Source organism: Anastrepha ludens, chromosome 5 (genome assembly GCF_028408465.1).
Source record: "Anastrepha ludens isolate Willacy chromosome 5, idAnaLude1.1, whole genome shotgun sequence".
Lineage (NCBI taxonomy): Eukaryota > Metazoa > Arthropoda > Insecta > Diptera > Tephritidae > Anastrepha > Anastrepha ludens.
In genome coordinates, this window is record NC_071501.1 from 22217072 (window position 1) to 22236272 (window position 19201).

A 19201-nucleotide genomic window follows, 5' to 3' on the forward strand; every position below is an offset into this window, starting at 1 on the left:
AGCTGCTCTATGATTCTATGCTTGATTACCACAAACAAATACGACAACAAAAAATTACACACTATACATACATGTGCATATGTATATGTACCGTTTAACGTTTTAAGTTACAAAATGTTCACAATAAATTCGCTATTCTTGAGCGTCTCTCGGAGGAGAATTATATAAGTATATATAAGTAAATGTGCGCAAAAATTAAAAAAAAAAAAGAAACAAACAAACAAAAAAGAATCGGGGAGTTCACAGAACAAAGAAGATGGTGAGTGTTTATATACATGTTAATAGATATACTATGTAAGTATGTTTGTATATTGAAAAGCGTTGCTTAAATTTCCCCATAAAGCAATTTTATAAATATGTATGTATGTATGTATCTGCTCTAATACTGATAAAACAGCGCAAACATAAATATCGATTAACGATTTAAGTTGTGCAGATACGCATAATTTTTTTTCATTGTTTTTTTGTTTGTTAATTAATTATTATTTTATTTTATTTATTTTTTTTTGGTGTACTACCGTGAAAAGTAAGTATGTAATAAATAGGGACGACTACAAGCCTATATACATATTATATGTACGTAAGTATGCATATACATATTTAATATGTTGCTAATGTTAGACATTACTCTCATATTAATTTTTCTTCTTCGCAAGTGCACACACACCGCATATGTATGCGTGTATGTGTGTATGTGCTTTTTAAAAAAAATCTTTGAACTTTGAGTAATAAGACCTTTCTGTGATTGTCCATTAATATATGCGAATAAAACACCCTGTATGTGAAATTTGTATTGCTTTTTTTTTAATAAGATTAATAAGTTCGATATTATTAGATTAAATGTAAGTAATTATCACATGATTCGCATATAGGCAAGAGATTTTAAAGTGAGTGAGTGTATTATCTATTTTTTTTGTGTTTTTGTTTAGATTGAAATCTGCTTTTTTGTTTTAAATATGTACAATCCTTATTCTCATATATGTATTGTATATGTAAAACAAGCTTTCCTATTATTTAAGTAGGGGGTAGTAATAAACATTGTCATTGTGGTTCAAAAAATACTGAAGCTTCGATTTTTTTTTTGTTTTAAACTTTTAATTACAATAAATTATTAACTTAAAAAATTGTATTTAAGTATATATGCCCTTGGTTAAATTAATTATTTAATTAATTAATTAATTAATGTTAAAACGTCGCTTTACCTTCCACTCTATAAACATTATTTCATTGCTGTTTTGGTATTGGTTTCTTTTCTTACTGCTTCGCTATGTAATTTTCCCCTTTTTCTTCAAATTCATAATTTTATTTAATAATTTGTTGGTTTATTTGCATTTTTGTTTTTACCTTTTCTGCATGCGCGGCACTCATAGTCTTCTACTTCTAAACTTTTATTTTCTTTTTCTATTTGTTCTTTTTTTTTTGTGTTGTAACTTATTAGTTTTTTTTTTCTTTTTTGTAATTTCTGCTTCGTTATTTTGATTTGATTTTTCTGATTTGGCGTTTTATGTTAACTTAGTATTATTTTCACTGGAGACAAGATTAAGAGGTACTAAAAAATCGTCCATCTGATTGAATTCCCCTTTAATCGAACCTTGCTGTAGTTTCTTTTTCTTTAGCAAACCATCTTTGATCATATTCGCTTGTTCCTCGTCCATGCGTCGCTTGTATTTCTATAAAATAAACACAAATCAATAAAAGACATATAATTTTTTTTTACTTCCAGTGGAAAAATTTCTAATGATAAATAATTTTATTAGGAGTGAGAAAGTATGCGGCAATGTGCGAAATTATGTTAGGTTATGATGTCAACAGTAAATTAAAAGTGAGTGAGAGAACGGACTAACAAAATAAAGCAAGGTGGCTAAAAAATATAGAAGAACTTATAAAGAGTGGAAGTAAAACAAGTAGAAGTAAAGCTAATTAAAAATTGGGTACAAACAATATTCTAATATTATACAAAAATTCAAATAAAAGCATATCAATAAAATATTGAAGAGGAAGAAAAAAATGAAAATATACATCAAATGCCAATGAAGCAAAAATAAAAATTGAGGTTATGTTGAATTTTCAAATTAGATACCAAAAAACAATGTTAATCTTACGTTTTGTATACAGCCATGAATGAAAGGCCGAAATTGAGGTTAGGACAGGGTGTTAACATAATGCTAAACAATTATAGGAATTCCAAACACGAAATAAAATTTTAAAAGCAAGTAAAATAAGTATTCTTAGGAAAAATACATGAGACGTCAAAGTGAAAAAAAAAATATAGTTATCCCTGGATCACTAAACATTCGTCAAATAGACTACGCATGTGCTGTTGTTGTAGCAGTATAAACATTCCCGATATATGTACGGGAGATGGAGCTGGAGTGACAGGACCTTGGCTGAATATAAATCCGGATCATTCCGGTAACATAGAACCGACTGTCGTGGAAATAGACATATTCCCGTCACACCACCTCACTAACAGAACTTTCATAACTACAATAGTTAAGGGGGAGCCTGCTTTAGAGGCTTCAAAAAATCGATTATTTCGAAGTTTTTTTTGGGAAGGAAAGAAATATTCAATTGAAACGAAACTTTCAAGTATTATTGTTATATATTTCAACAGGCTTCTGAAATTTTTTCATTAAAATATATGTCATGGTATGCCTGGTACAAGCATTTTGCCGAGGCGCCTCGAGTGTGCATGTATCGTGCGGCGGGAAATATGCAGGTCGCAATTTTCATCTGAACCCAAAAACGCAAAAAAACATTTTACTTTAGTAGGGGAGGGGGCCCAGTTGTGACGCGGGTTTTGAAAAAAATTAAATTTTTTTCCTCAGTTCCGCAAATTGAAAAATGAAGAAGTTTAACATTTAACTATTAACCAAACGCAACTTTTCTCCAAAGAAAGTATGTTTATTTGAGTTACTCAAAAAATGTTGGAACAAATTTTTTCAGGATAACTTTTTTTAGGACAAAAAAAAAAGTGGCCCAGTTGTGACGCACCTCAAGAAATTTACTGGAAATGAGAAAATATGAAAGGAATGTCACACCAATTGTTGTGATTTAATGATTTATTTATTTTGAAGGCTTTCAATGGCAAAAATAATGAAAAATACAAAAGAAAATGTCCTTCAATGGCCATAAATGACAACGATTTTTATTCATCATCGTCATCTAAATATTCCTAGTCGTCGTCCACGTCACTTTCGCAGTGTTTGCAAGTGAAATAACTTGCCTACATGTTGGCGCACTTCAAATGAACTGGACGCTTGCATACGTTGCAATTGATCGAGTTGGCAGTTGGTTTTTTTTAAACAACAACAAAAATGTAGGAATTCGGCAGTTCTATATGATCGTAGTGCAAAAAAAAGGTGCGTCATAACTGGGCCACCCGCTGAGTCACAACCGGGTCACGATGCTATTTTGTGTATGACAAGCAAGTTTTTTATAGACACCACATAATCACATAAATCCATATAGAATCACAAAATATACGGCAAATACAATATTTTGATGCATTACACTCGCCTTTTCACTGTTAATTTCACAAAATTTTGGTACTTTGAAAAAAATCAAAATAACTTTTTCGCACGATTTTCAACACGATGTTTGGTGCGTGTATACACAATGCGACTACTAACGTTGGTGTCTGCACAAAAACTGCTGAACGTCAAACGAACATGATTGGCAGGGCTCAAACTGTCATTTTCATACCGCATGTCAAAAATATTTAGCTGCGTCACAGCTGGGCCTGCGTCACAACTGGGCCCCCTCCCCTATAGTATAGCTTCTAATTAAACCAAGAAAATTAAACAAAAAGTGAGAAATTCAATAATTTTTCGCTAATTAAAAAAATTCATTTTTTTGGAAAAACAAATTCACTTTAGATTGTTTAAAAAGTGGGTTAATCATAACTTTCTTAAGATTTTTTAGGTTCAACTAGAAGAGAATTTAACTCCGAATACAATCAATGTAATCTCGTTTCGATAGGACGTTTAACTTTTTCCCTATCTTTCCCGCCAATTAGGAAAAATCGTAAAAATAAAAAACCGAGAAATCGCACTTCGTATACCTGCTCGACGCTTGCTCACAATTTCTTCTGTAACTTCCAAAATATTTTGAATTTTCTTCTGAAATTTTGAGGACACATTCTTGGATAGTTTGGAAAGACATTTATGCAAAAAAAAAATCGATTTTTTGAAGCCTCCCCCCTTAAATAGAAATGATAAAATACTTCTCTTAATTTACACTCATTTGTTTGAAATAAAGAAAAAAGAAATATAAACTTGTTTCTAATTTGCAGTCTGTGAGACGAATGATTCTGTCACTAAAAAGAATGGAATAGATCAATTTGGAAAACCAAAGACTTTATGTTAACCAAAACCAAGGTTTTGTATGAGCGAATTTAGGTAATAAAATATTGTTAATAGTTAGTTAAAAGTAACTTCATTAAAAAAACAAATACACAAACAGAACAGTCTGAAAAAAAACAAATGAATAAAATACATCAAACTCCAAAGAAGCTAAAATAAAAATTGAGGTTATGTTAAATTTTCAAATTAGGTTATATATAAAGTGGTTAGTGTCACGAGTGAACGTTCGAAATGAAATTAGAAAATGAGAGATCTCCGAAAACCAAAAATCAAATTTTGGAACACTTACATATATGTACACATAAAAAATTTTGAAATAAAGAGGATGTTTTATATTTTTAATAGCGATCTCCACAAATTAATAAATAAAAATACGTTTTTTCTTAGGAAAGATGTAAGAATAACAAAACCAAACATACAGGTTAATTAATTAATAATTATTAGTAAGCTGCTACAAACAAAAACAACAACAATAGTAATTAATATAATACAGAAACATTTTTTTTTTTAAGCTATCACTACACTATTTAATATTGTATTTATTTTGAGCCTGACGCCTCAATCATAACCGAAGCAACAAAGGTTTTTGTTTTTGCATTTTAAAAACAGTTTTCTCTTTTGAAAGCAGATGTTGTGCATTGAATATATATATATTTAATTGGCGCATACACCCTTTTTGGGTGTTTGGCCGAGCTCCTCCTCCTATTTGTGGTGTTCGTCTTGATGTTGTTCCACAAATGGAGGGACCTACAGTTTCAAACCGCCTCCGAACGGCAGATATTTTTATGAGGAGCTTTTTCATAGCAGAAATACACTTGATGGTTTGCCATTGCCTGCCGAGGGGCGGCCGCTATTAGAAAAATGTTTTTCTTAATTTTAGTGTTGCATTGGTTTTGGTATGCATTGAATACAGTATTAAATTATAGAGATAATTAAGTTATGAATGTGCGAGAACAAAACACATATAATATATTTCTGTATTCAACAAAGAAACTCCCCACAGAAACTTTTATTATAAATTATTTTTGGTTGGCTAATAAAGAATTTGTTATTGGAAAACTTGGATGCTATTTTTTAAATTTTTTTTTTTTGTTTGTTTTAAATTGTTTTTAATGTTTTTTTTTTAATATTTTTAAATTTTTTTACTATTTTTTATTTTTTAATTATTACTATTTCTTTTTCTTAAATTTTTTTCTTTTATTATTTTTTTTCATTATTATTTTTTTTTTTTTTTTTATTATTTTTTTATTCTTTTTTTTATTATTCTTTTTATTATTTTTTATTCTTTTTTTTATTATTTGTTTTATTATTTTTTTATTATTTTTTTATTATAATTTTTTTGTTACTATTTTTTTATTTTTTTTATTTTTTTTTTCTTTCTTTTTTACTTTTTTTTTTATTTTTTTTTTTATTTTTTTTTTATTTTTTTATATTTTGTTTTTTTATTTTATTTTTATTTATTTTTTATTAATTTTGTTTCTTTGAGAGTTTGGTCAATTCACGAGCTTAGATTCCAAAACAAAATTAAAACTCACCAGATATTAAAACGAAATTATGATCAGTTCGAATACAAAACTTAAAAACTCGTATACAAAACTTAAAAAAACGAATAGCAAGATAAAATTATTTTCTGTTAAAAGTTTTTATCAGCCACTATCACACTGAATTTAAAACTTCGAAAATTCAGTTACAAGGCGAGTAATAAAACGAAAATATGTATAAAAAAGAAAGAAAATATGAAATATGAAAGGAGAATTCATTAAAAGGGTTGGCATTAAGCCAACAACAACATTTTGTACATTAGAATGTCATGTCAAAGTAGAAAACGAATAAGTGATTTATTTATTTAAAACAAGTTGCACACTTTCTCATTATTTTACAATTTTTATTTATAAAAAGCCTTTTGAATTTAAATTCATTACCAAATTATAATACGTTTCGTATTTTAATTTTGTATCATCATCCAAATGTACTCGATGAAAGAAAAAAACAAATCAGCTGGTCTACTACTACCACCGTTAATAGAATCGCCTTGTAACTAATGCAATATCAAAACAATAATTGTTTTCGTACTATAGCCTGTGACAAGACATTAACCATCAAACGCCTTTTTTACTACGTTGGAGTTTTGTAACTTCTCTGAAGTGATTTTCTAAAAAATGTTTACAAAAGAAAAAAAATATGCACTTCGAATTTGAAACTTTATTTATTCAAAGATGTAGAAAATGTAATTGCTATAGACTGGCTTATTATTGTGAGCAAAAATCACGTTCAACACATAAATTCCGAAATTCATAAGCACTCGGAAAGAGATTTCAATCGGTAAAAGCTGAAATGGATACAATCCCAATTAATAAAGTAGTTTATGATATTTATTTCTCCAACATTTTGTGTGCGTTGCACTTCAGAGTCAAAATTCAGCGAGAAAATAAAGGAGTTATAATGAGTTTCTTTGATTTTCGAGGACAGGCGTTTTTTGCAGTTACCTGCTGACTTTATTGGCTATATTGAAAGACTTTGAAATATTAAAAGTCCCCAACTCTAGTGCCAAAATTTATTTGTTTTCATTTACGCTACATGCTTTTCAAATACATACGAGTAGTTAGCACAAGAAAATATGACTATTTCAATTATTTAGTGCTAGCATAAAGCAAATTTAGAGGTTTTCGTTTAACACACAAAAACTCTTCGCTTTGTTTGTTCCAACATTGTCTATATTCAGTAATGTCTATTTGCATAAGCCCTCAGTTTTGAATGAATTGTTGAATACACACATATTAATATAGCAGAACGAGCAAAGCGCAAATAATGATATGGAAGAAACAAGCTGTTAATGAATTGGTTAGTTTTGGCGTTCGCTAATGTTTCAAAATGAAAAAAGTAATAAAACATAATAAAAATATGAATGAAATGCATAAAACTTGGTACTTGAAATAAATAGTTCAACCATTATGGGAGAGAAGGAACTTTGTAAGAATTCGAATGATAAGAAGTCACTTACCGTGAAGGCAAAAACAGATGTCTCTGGATTTTCAACTGTTAAGAACACATTTTGTTTAAGCTCAACTCCTGCACCACTCGTACCACAGATGGGCATTTTACATAATACTTCGGAAGGCGAACTTGAGCGTTTGTTTTCTAAATTACAAAAAAGAAGCGCGAACATTAGTGCTGATATATGTAGATGTACGTGTAAACAATGATGATTGATAAAGATCTAAGGCACATTATGTGCATCAATAAGTATGTATGTATGTGGATACAATAATAGCACAGCGACATTTTGCCTAGTCTTGACTATTTATTTATTTGTTTATTTATTTTGTTTTATTTATTTTTTTAATTTTTAAATTATTATTTTTTAATTCATTTTTTTTGTTTTTTTTATTATAATTTTTTTATTATTATTATTTTTTTTTATTTTATTATTATATTATTATTTTATTATTTTTTTTTTATATTTTTTTTTACTTTTTTTTTTTTCTTTTTTTATTTTTTTTTTTTTATTTTTTTTTTTTATTCTTTTTTATTTTGTTATTCTTTTTTATTTTTTTATTCTTTTTTATTTTTTTATAAATATATGGGCATTTTCACGGTAACGGACGCGACATTTGTACGCTTTTAAGTGCGTCCAAAACAATGAAGACAAAGTAAAAGTTTATATATATTGATATTGTTTTAAAGGGCTGACGGAGTGCTAGATTTTAATATATACGGGAAAGATCTTTTACAAATAAGTACGTAGTTATAAGCAATTATAAAGTGATACGGACGCGACAAAAAATAGAAGTTTTTTTGAGGCGCATTCAGAAATATACAAAATTCAGCAAATTAAGGATTTTTATATATATACAATATATATGTTAATAAATGCGAACAGATGACTGTTATTCGTAGGATTATGAAATATGATAATTTTCTCTTCGTTTTTTTTAATTAAGTATAGAAGAAATACGGACGCGACAAAATTTTCCATGAGCTAGGAAATAGAATTTTTTTCATTATAACACTTCAATTTTATTTAAAATAAAAACTCAAGTAATATTACAGTAAAAACGACTTAAAAAATTAAGAAGAAAGTTATTAGTTTTTAGGATGGTCTATTTTAATTATTTTCTTTAATGAATAGGCCGTCCGAGCAACTTCAATACATTTACTGTCGAAATATGAAAACCAATGCATACTTTTAATTCCTTTGATATTTGGAACATTTTGCCATAACTCTGACAGTTGATTAGAAAAACTATCAATTTGTGTTCCAGAGATATACAAAACTTTAACTTCATCAATGTTGTTCTTAGCTCATTCACAGAAGCATAAAGCATCACCGAGAATGGTATTTCTTGCTTTAACGATTTGCCAGACTTTTCGTTTAACTACGGCCCTATTCCGTCTACAGCACCTTTGCCATGTGAAGTGGCGAAAAAATTCCACTCTAAGATTCCGCAACGAAATTCAGCTGCAAGTCTTGGAATACTAGAAAGAATAAATTTATTTTTGAATTGGGAAGTGCTTCAATCAGAGAAAATAAAAATGCTGGTAACTCCTTTGTACTGGTTTTGTAAGATATTGATAATTTTGGAAATAGAGCAGTAAACGTCGAATTTACTGTGAGTCAAATCACTGATAACAGCATAGGACTTGGTTTCACCAAGAACCCAAGCTACGCACGTAAACACTGCTACTTGGTTATAACTAAAGTGGGCATCTTGAATTTCGTTTTGGCATGTCAAGCGATAATTTTCAGCAAAATCAACTTGAATAACAATTTCATTAGTTGCTAAATTTTTCTTTTTAATTTTAAAGTAATTTTGTTGGTGACGTTTAATAAAACAATGCATTTTAAAAGCTGGTAGCTGAATCTCTACATCATGAATTAAGTCGCTTAAAGGACCAATAGTGTAGTTTAAAGTTATGCGATCGTCTACTTTTCTCCACTGTTTCCATTTGATTCGCATATCAAATTGATTAATAAACTGTATTGGAACTAGATCGTCTTTAATGTCGCGTACACAGCTGTCACAAGTATTAGCCATGCACTTTTCATTCATAACGTCGCAGCAAACTGATGTAAGAAATAAATCAGCTTTGGCAGGAATCTGCGGTATAATCTTTGCACAGCCTTCTAGTAAAAAAAATAAAATTTGCATGGTACTTACAGATACACATATTGTGTCGTAAATTATTGATTAACTGAATGTAAGTGGGCTTAGAACGAATAAAAATAGTTTTGCAGACTTTTTCCTCGGTATATTCGGCTTTGAAGAGTTGATATGCTTCTGTTAAGGTCATAAGCGTAAAACGTTTTGAGACTACTTTCCCATTGATTAGCATTGTATCCTTTCTCCCAGGAGCTTGGACGCTGATTCCATCTTGCAAAAAGAATTTTTCAATTAATTTTTCACGCATCAGGCTTTTTGATGACTTGGTAGTATTTTCATCCATCGTTTCTGTTGACCTAAGATATTTATTGCATAAAGATTTGAGGATAGCTATTTTTCTATTCAGGTTTTTAGGTAACGCACGCTCAACTTTTTTTTATTGCTTTTCCCATCGTTTGCTTACAGCTGTAAATTTCGCAATTCAACCTATCAATATTATTTACGCTCTTTTTTTGCCGCAAAACTTGCTGCCTAACACGGTCCTTTTCTTTTTTCTTTTCTAATAAATTGCTATCACTTTTCATTTTTTGCGATAATCTTTTTCGGTACTCTTGCTTTCGTTTAGCTTCTTTCTTCTTGCATTCCTGCCATTTCTCGACGTTTTCTTTCATTTTCTCTCTATATTTCGTTCTTATTGCCTTTCTTATTTCTTTTGCCGTTTTTGCCATCTATAAAATTTTAATATTGTGCAATCTCTACGACTTTATTTAAAATTTTAGGTTCGCGGTAACGGACGCGACGAATTTCAAACACCAATAAATTTAATTAATCGTTTTTGTCGAGAGTTAATGGCTACTTTTCTTAAGTGAAATTAGTTATTTGCTTAAAGTCTGAAAGCAATTTATACTTCAACACTTTTTGCACTAATGAGAACAATAAATGCTATTTTTCGGTAACGGACGCGACATACGAATATAAGCAGAACTAATCAAAAAAAAACTACCGTTATTCGATCTCCACTAAGTCTCTCTGCTTGTTAAACATTATGTTACTATCAGTAGAAGATTTTTAAATTATAAAAACATCATAGTATTGCTTTGAATAAGGGAATATTACAAGGAAAAAGTTGGTATATTTGGTCAAAAGAGTTAGATTTTTGTAAATTTTGTATATTCGTTGTATATTTCGGCTCAAAATTAAAAGAAAAGAAAAATTCTTTTATATTTATAAAGTAAACACATTTGAGATTTATTATTCATCAACAAAAAGTTTTCAGGAACAGTTTGAGTTTTGCACTCGTGGTTGACCTTTTTGTGAAAATGCCCATATAGGTTGTGCTACAACAAAACCACATAACATATTTCCTCCCATATAAAAAAAATTGCGAGCATTTGTTGTGTGGAAAAAATGCATAAACCATCAACAAATAAAATATTAAAACTCAATGCAAGTCACTTAACCCCTCCATTGGGCAGCCGGGTCTGGCCAGACTTTGGACGTGAATTTAAGATATTTTTATTTATATTTATTGTTTAGTCAGTCATATTTGCACATACCGACCCTCATGCCCCAGTTTTTCCAAAAAATGCAATCACAGCATGGTTTCTCTACTGAGAGTGATTGCCAATAAAGCAAAAATCTGGCCTAATAATCACTCTGTACTTGTCTAAGCAATTTTAAGAAGTCCGGAATAGCAAAAAGAAAAATTGGTAACTAGTAATTGTAAACTCAGCGGAATGAAAAAGGGTTACCAAATACTTACTAAATGTTAGTTCTAAGCTATGTAAGCACTTTACCCTTGACTTCATGACAAAATGATCTTCACAAAATGCAACGCATTTGCTTATTAACGCTACAATAACAACTCAGTGATACTAGTTCCCTAGATAGACGTGCGTGTCTGTTTGAGTGTTTTAAGCTATTGCCACCACAACTCACATAACCCCACCCCTATAACACGGTGGATTGGTTCCGCGTTGTAGGAAAACACAGTGTAGGAGTATTCTCGAAAATATCAATTTTTGTGGTAGAGAAACACGTTTCCTTCTCAGCTTACATATTTTTTCCTTTTCACTTGTCATGACTTAGAAATATTTTATTTAAAATAAATACTTTTACCGTTCACTTTCTCTGCAAATGTCCGGCTGGTTGGCTGTAGACGGTTTTATCTTCCCTAATTTTTTTTTTCGCAGGTAGTGGACCACATTATGGTATCAAAACAGCACGTAAGTGCTACTTGCAATGTACCGGTGGTACTCTTGCCATCTAACCTACCTACCTACCTAAATACTTTAGGATGCCTTTACCTCTCGGTACATAAATGTATGTATAATCAATACTCTTACACTTCAAAAACTATAAACACAATGTAGAATTTAATTATGAACTCTACAACTAATTCACAGTAGAGAAATATGGGGGAAATACCGCATTATATGGGGGATACGTAATAAGAAATCGCGTTTTAGGGGGTTTACTGAAATTTATCTTAACTTACTCTTCTTCGATTTTTCACACTCCTTCGGACGTCTCCGCCGTGTGTGTATAGTGTCACGCCTCATCGAATGCGGTCTGTTTACACCATGTAATTTGAAGTATAGACCACAAGCATTGCATACCATTTCACCTCGAATACTACGTCTCCAAATAGTCGTAGTAAGTGTGCCGCAATTGGAGCAAGACATATCCTTTGGGTTATTGATTATACCGGCAGCGCCAGCGCTAATATTCTTGTTATTCTAAATAATTAAAGTTCTGTGAATTACATTACATTAATTTACTACTTAAACTTTTATTACCTTTTTATCTTGCATTGATGCAGCTGCCGCTGCAGCTGCGGCGGCAACAGCCACGTGGTTATGTGTACTGACATTAAGCTCGAGATTTTGAGCATTAACAGCCATAACATTGGGCAGTTGTTCGATTGCATCATTTTTCGTAGGACATGTTTGCTTTCTTCGGCATAATTTATTTATATTATCATTCTGAAAGGGATTGAAATTAGTATTTTAAATGGTGATCGATCATTTACAACCAACCTTTAATAATGCCATTGGTTCCTCAGGTACATTCTCAGCGGATATTGCAGTTGCCGGCGGGGGATATACAAGCGATTGATGTATCATATGCCGGAGAAGCTGATTATTTTCATTATTTGCTGTAATTGTGTAAAGTTAATATTTGAAGGCAAATTACAATGAATATTTCTGTGTAAAAGTGGATTAAATGAAAATAGTTATTTGTATTATTTTTTTAAAGCTTAATAACTTATTCGTTATCGGAAAAGTGTTTGGCCGAGTTCGGGATTAGCATCTTGAATTTGTTCGCCAGATGCCTTTTATCAGAAGCTTTTTAAAGGCAGTGGGAAAAAAACTTTTTTTTTCAGTCGATGTTTCATATCAAAGTAGGCATTGAACTCGGTACCGAACGAATGGTAAAGTAATAACGCACAATACACGCGGCTATGTTAGACAAACTAGCAAGTTGTTGTTTACTTACCAGCTGATCTGGCAAGCGCTTGCCACAATTGTGTGGTCGCAACGTCCGTTACTTGTTCTTCTGATGTTATACTGTCCGGCGATTTACGTTCATTCAACATTGAACTCATATCCATCTCTAAACGATTCGAATCGGAACTCTCATCGGAGTCTGTGTATGCTGCTGGTGTTTCCTTTTTATTTGGTATTGGTAAATGGTTACTACTGCAAGGTATACTTGTATTTTCAATTCCTCCTTTAATAATACTTGTAGTTTCTAAATCTAAATTTACAGGTTGTGTAAGTGTTTGTTGTTGTTGTTGCTGTTGCTGTAATTCGAGTATTGTGGGACGAGTGTAATGAAGTAATTGAGATACGGTTGTTGTTGTTTGTTGAGTGTTTGAGAATTCTTGTTTCGGTTTTTTAATTGATAAGTCTATTTCCTTTCCATCTTGTAGTGTTGTAGTAACTGTTGATGTTACTGTTGTCTTTTCATTTGATGGACGTTCATTTTTTATCACAGAATTTTTAATACTTTCATCTGTTGTTTGCATTGAAGGTAGATTTGGAGACTGGCGATTCGAGCATGGTGGTGATATGATCACTTTTTTACTAATATCCATAAGCACAGCAGCCGTTTCTAGCTTTTGTTGCAAATGCCGAATTTTCTCAATATTCGGCAAACTTTCACTTTTCATATTTATCAAATTATTTGCAATTGTGTGCGACGAAATGATACCATCATAGCTTAATGGATTATCATTGGGATAATAATCTGTACCAGTGCGATTTTCTAATATATCTTCCGTTGTTGTGGTTGTTGTTGTTGTTGATAATGTGGGTGGAGGCGGCGGCGGAGGTGCTAGCAGTGGAGAGAGCGCTCGCAATTTCTTCCTCATTATGGGCGGAGTTTTCGAAGAACAGGATGCTGTATTGTAAATGTCATCATCATTTTCGTTTATATTCGTTTTCTGAAGCGATTTAGTGACAGCTGCTGCAGCTGGTGCGAGTGTGCAAGCTTCAGCATAATTATCGGCAGTAGCATTTACGGGTTTATAACTTCCAAAATAATTTTTAGATGATTTACTTAATTCGGTTAAAGCCTTTGCTGCCATTGTTTCCGAAGAAGACTTTCCGCAAGGTGGTGATTTTGAAATGCTTGTGAGACGAGTGTCACTTTCCAAGGAATTCTTTCAAAGAAAAATGGAGGAGATTAAGTAATATAGCGAAAATATTTGCTTGTATATTTGATGATATATTAAGGTATTTTTCTTAGCTTTACAAAATCAAAAGTATGTTTGAAAAAGAATCAACTAATAATTATAATCGATCTGTTAAAAACTGATTTCGTGCCTCCCCTTTGCTGGTTTACCTTCATTCCAGAAAGTGCATAGACTCATTTCTTGAATCAGTTTCAGTACTGTTTGAAGTGTGTAACAAAAATTCTCAACTTTCCTAAATTAATAATAGAAATCCCCCCCATGATTCTTAAGTCTGATAGATATAAAATGTTATTACGTTTTGTAAATCTGTTGTACCGTAAATTGGGCAGTAGTAGTTGCAGTTACTTGGGACTTATCAGAGAATAACGTCTTGTCGTTGCGAAGATGGCAGGAACCACTGTTGAGGATCATGTTCAGGGTAGGCAAGCTTTACTAAGCGTTCTCTAATTTTCTGCTGTCAAAACAAAATCCGACAAATAACGTTTACTTCAACACATTCCCTAAAAATGTGTTGTATAAGGAAAGTTTGTTAGAAAAAAAGGCATAAAACCCATTTGTTTTAAGGTTCATCGCTATTTTACTGGGACTGCAGCCCTTCCGTCCAGCATATTGCAGTAGGTTTCGCTGTTACCTATCCAGAACTTACTCAGCGTACGTCCGGCATGTAAAGGTACTCTGCACCACACTAGCCACCTATTCACGTATACCCTCAAACCCACTATCTAACACCCCTCACCCTTTGAGCTCACCCCGCCGAAATAGCATGTTTCTTGAGCCTAATCGTTAGATCAGATTGACGATGACGACCGGTGACTACACCACTTGATGAACTGCTACAACAACGGTCTATGTATTATAACTTGCTGGACGAATGAGGGGATTTGGGATTGCCCATTCAACTTTTTTCTAACTAAAAGTAACACTGATTTCTTCGTCCAAGTCTGCCCTCTCTCTCTGGACAACCTTTTCAAACTAACCTAAAAGTCACACATCTACTTGCGTAGCGTTAGACAGTTTAATCCTCAATTCTGGATTATAGTGTCTATCCCCGCTTCCTCTTTCCATCAGTAAGCTATTTAATACTTATTAAATTATTTTATTTTTGCGTACTTCTGTCTTAGTTTCAAAATAAAAATTATTCATAGCTTTTTAAGACGCACCTGTTTTGAAAATTTCGTTAATTCTTTTAACGTAAACTCCGATTTTTGAGCCATCAATCGAAAATTCCAAAATGCTTTCAATTTATTTCTACAGTTGTTGCACACAATGGCGGGCAAACCGTCATTTGGTGAAATCTAAAAGAAAATGAGAATTCGATTTTAATAAGTATTTATTTCATATCTTATATCAATGTTATTTGTATAAATATAAAGTTAGGTTGATTGCTTTAATTCGTTAAATCTGAATTAGTTTTGTTTTTTGTTTCTTCTCTGCGGGAGATAATGTTGCAACACTAATATCGATAAGGGCACAACAACGATAACACAAAACTGAATTATTTACTAACAAAAGGAGATTGGCTGCACGTGTTGCGCTGACACGTTTTGACAACTTCGCTTATAATTCCTTTCAAAACCATAAACACGTGTATGCAAGCGCACATTGTTTTAAACTTGTAAGATTTAATTTTTCTTTGCACATATTACGCACATTTTTTTTTACAAATGCAACTTGATCAAAAAACGTGAAACACACAGGTTTTTCTCATTGTGCAAATACAAATGAGCCGGCAACCCTAATTGTTTAATTATTGTCAGTGGTGTCGTAATCGGATCTCTTATTTATTACGTACCTTTATAGAGAGACAGCTGAGTATTTGAATGGTAATATGTGGTGATGAATCATCATGGTTTTCCTTCTTGAACACCTCCTCTCCCAGAGATATGCCATCATTGCTTTTGCCTTCTTCGTTATCATTGGATAATGTAATCTTACATTTCACATGTGTGGCATTTTTTGCATGTATTTGTGGATTAGACGTTGAAAAGCCCCCCGCTTCGTTATTTTCCAATGATTTGGACATCAATTGACTGATTCCATATGTAGAAGTTTCAGATACAGCAATGGAAGAAGGCACAATCGGCACAAGTGTACTTAGATTATTATCTGGTATCTCTTCCTCACTCTTGAAAACTGATGCAGGGGAATGAGATAGGTTATCAGAGGTACAATCATTTTTTGTGTTGCAACTGCTCTGTGGCCTCCCGAATTGTTGAGGATGGAGATTATAATGATGGTGAAACTGTTGGTCGAGGGTATTTGCAGAGGCTTTGTTTGATTGGTTTTCAGAGCCAAACGACACTGTTGTCGTAGCTGTAGCTGTAGCTGCTGTTGATGATGAATTAAATATTTGCAGCACCTCAACGTCATGCTCTTTGACCAAAGTAAGGCATAAACGACAAACTTGAAAGAACTTAGGTGGTACATTACACATAGTTATTGGGTTATATGAAATTATTTTCACACAATTTAAGCACTTCACAATCTTAAAACAATATACAAAGTTATAAATTAATTAATAATATTAAAAAAAGAACGCCCTTTTAACACATCCGAACAGATTCACAATAAAATCTAATAATATGAAGGCGCTATACTAATACGTTCAGCCAGAACAAGACATTTTGAGACATTTCTCTCACACACAAGAAAATCCAGAGTTTCCGTTACACGAAAATAATTCAACGCACTGCATGCAAACACCAACACAGAAAATCGTGATAAAATCTAAACGTGTACACAAATATGTAATCATCACATTCACATTCAGTCCGACAATCTATCTTTGCATATATAAATACAACTGGTCTCTTGCTCTTGTTTTGTGTTTATTGAACGAGTTGGCCGAATATTCGCTTTTATGTTTTGTTGAGAGCGCTTACGCATCTGCATCATATCAAACGATGTTGCCAACATTTACTAACTTGCGCGTTTCAGCAGCAGTACCTCTTATCGTCCTTCTTATCACTTCTGTTAACACTAAATATGTTGTTAACGGTAAAGTATAACATTTATTTCAACGTTTTAGTAGATAAAAAACTCTTCTTGACTTCTCGTTTACACCGATTTTTCTACATCGTCAAAAGAAACTGTAGTTTTTTGCTTATTTGAGGCAGACCGAATCAATCACCATGATTACAAGGCAACGAACAACACCAATCATGTACAGTATTGCCATGTGCAGCCTATAAATACACAAGAACCCAGCCAACGCAGGGAGCCCAACTTTTAACTGTTGCGCCATTTATGTATTTCACGTAATTTTATTCATCTACACCCTGTTGAAAAGAAATGCAATTATTTTGTGAAGAGCAGATATGCTCATTTGTAAATTTAAGTACGATTATTAACTATATATTTTCAAACAAGTAAAGAATATGCACCGATTCGCTAAGAAATAACCCAAAATTAGGTTCAATACAAAAGTTCACGCTGATTATAACGGTTTTATGTGCTAATTAAAAGCGGAGGAGATATCGAAGGTCAGGTCAATTTTACGCACTTTAAAGCCCACAATATCTCGAATTTTTCTCAAGTTTTTGAAAAGCTAAATTTTGTAAGTATTAGTAAAGCTACATGAAACGACGTTTTATTCGAAAATTTTCCGAATTAACATAGTCAAATACTATGTCTTTAAAAATATTATTCAATAACCTTTCATTTGAAACACCATATGCTTACTTTTAGCTCTTCTTTCAACCAAATATGACACATACAGTAGGGAGCAAAAGTGTTTCCATAGTTGACATTCTCAACTTTATGGGCCAATAAAATGCAAACGAATGAAGCAAACCAAAAAAACCTTTTGTTCTAATAATTTGTCTTTAATTCTTAATAAATTGCCGTATATGATAAAAACAAAACAGAATCAGTAAAATATTCAAACAAAAAAAACCAAAACAATTCGCATGTGTACAATTTTGCACCTTTAGTGAACAAAATGAAATATGATATGAAATTAATATTTTGTCCACAGACCCTTATTAGCTATTACACCTTTTATTCGGTTTGGCATACTCTCGGCCAACTTCTCTATGTTTTCTTTTGGAATTCGGTTCCACTCCAGTTCTACACGCTTCCAAAGATCGTCTAGGTTGGATGGCGCTGATTGATATTGCCCGAGCCGTCGCTTCACGATTGACCACAGGTTCTCAATCGGATTGAGGTCGGGACTTTGAACTGACCATTCCATCAACTTAAAATGTTGGCTTTTTAACCATTCGCGGACAATTTTGGCAGTGTGCTTCGCGTCCCCATCTTGTTGAAAAGTAATTTCCTCTTCGGGATATGCACACTTGTCCAGAATATTTGATTAGTTTGCAAAATATTGAGGTAGTCTTCTTTTAACATTATACCATCAATTTTTTGTAATGGTCCAATGTGCCACCAAGTAAATCATCCCCAAACTTTGACATTGCCTCATCCATGCTTGACGCTTTGCTTCACATGGTGTTTTTGAAGTTTGTCGCCTGGCCTATGCCAATAGTATTGCTTGCCATCCGACTGAAAGCGGTTGAACTTGGATTCATCTGACCAGATAACACGTTTCCAGTCATCTAGAGTCCAGTTTCTGTGTTCCCGGGCAAATTTCAATCGAGCCTTGACATTCTTCTCGGATAGAGCTGGTTTATTTTTTTTTCACACTTGCCACATATCCAATCTTAGCCAGTGCTCTTCTAGCTGTCCACCGACTTACGTCTTTTCCTATGTCCATAGATGCCTTCTTTGGTGTTAGGAACTTATCAGATCTCATTTTCGACATCATTAGTCTGGCGTCAGAGTCTTTTAAGAGGCGTTTACGGCCTTTAATAATATTTTTGGGTGCAACATGTCGTCTTTTTTGGTCCTTGGGCACCGCTGAATGGGAAATCTTAAGCTGATCTGCAATAGCACGAGTCGAACAGCCACTTTCAGTTAGGCTAATAATACTATTTTCGACATCAGACGAAAGCTTCTTCATTTTTTCGCGGTACTTTATAGACTAATTGCTAAAATCAACAAATCTGTTTCGAATAATAAGAAACAGTGATTTTCTG

At 32.4% G+C, this 19201-nt stretch overlaps 1 protein-coding gene across 1 annotated transcript; it reads right to left on the minus strand.

Moving 5' to 3' along the window:
- Positions 1 to 1385: 1385 nt before the first annotated feature.
- Positions 1386 to 17345, minus strand: LOC128865228 (myb-like protein Q). The gene is made up of 9 exons (XM_054105354.1): positions 17112 to 17345; positions 15958 to 16650; positions 15326 to 15460; positions 12965 to 14132; positions 12505 to 12623; positions 12265 to 12450; positions 11964 to 12204; positions 7366 to 7502; positions 1386 to 1670 (listed from the first exon to the last, which is right to left on the minus strand). The coding sequence occupies exons 2-9, from the start codon at positions 16597 to 16599 to the stop codon at positions 1503 to 1505; spliced, it is 2796 nt and encodes a 931-aa protein (XP_053961329.1). The 5' UTR covers positions 16600 to 16650; positions 17112 to 17345; the 3' UTR covers positions 1386 to 1502.
- Between the last annotated feature and the right edge of the window lie 1856 nt (positions 17346 to 19201).

Bases quoted from the DNA above. Each gene is read 5' to 3' on its own strand.
- LOC128865228 (XM_054105354.1), bottom strand. From the start codon at position 16,599: ATGTGTAATGTACCACCTAAGTTCTTTCAAGTTTGTCGTTTATGCCTT. The intron at 12,624-12,964 runs GTAAGTAAACAA...ACACAATTACAG, and splicing joins AGCGCTTGCCAGATCAGCTG to CAAATAATGAAAATAATCAG. The intron at 12,451-12,504 runs GTTGGTTGTAAA...AATCCCTTTCAG, and splicing joins AACCAATGGCATTATTAAAG to AATGATAATATAAATAAATT.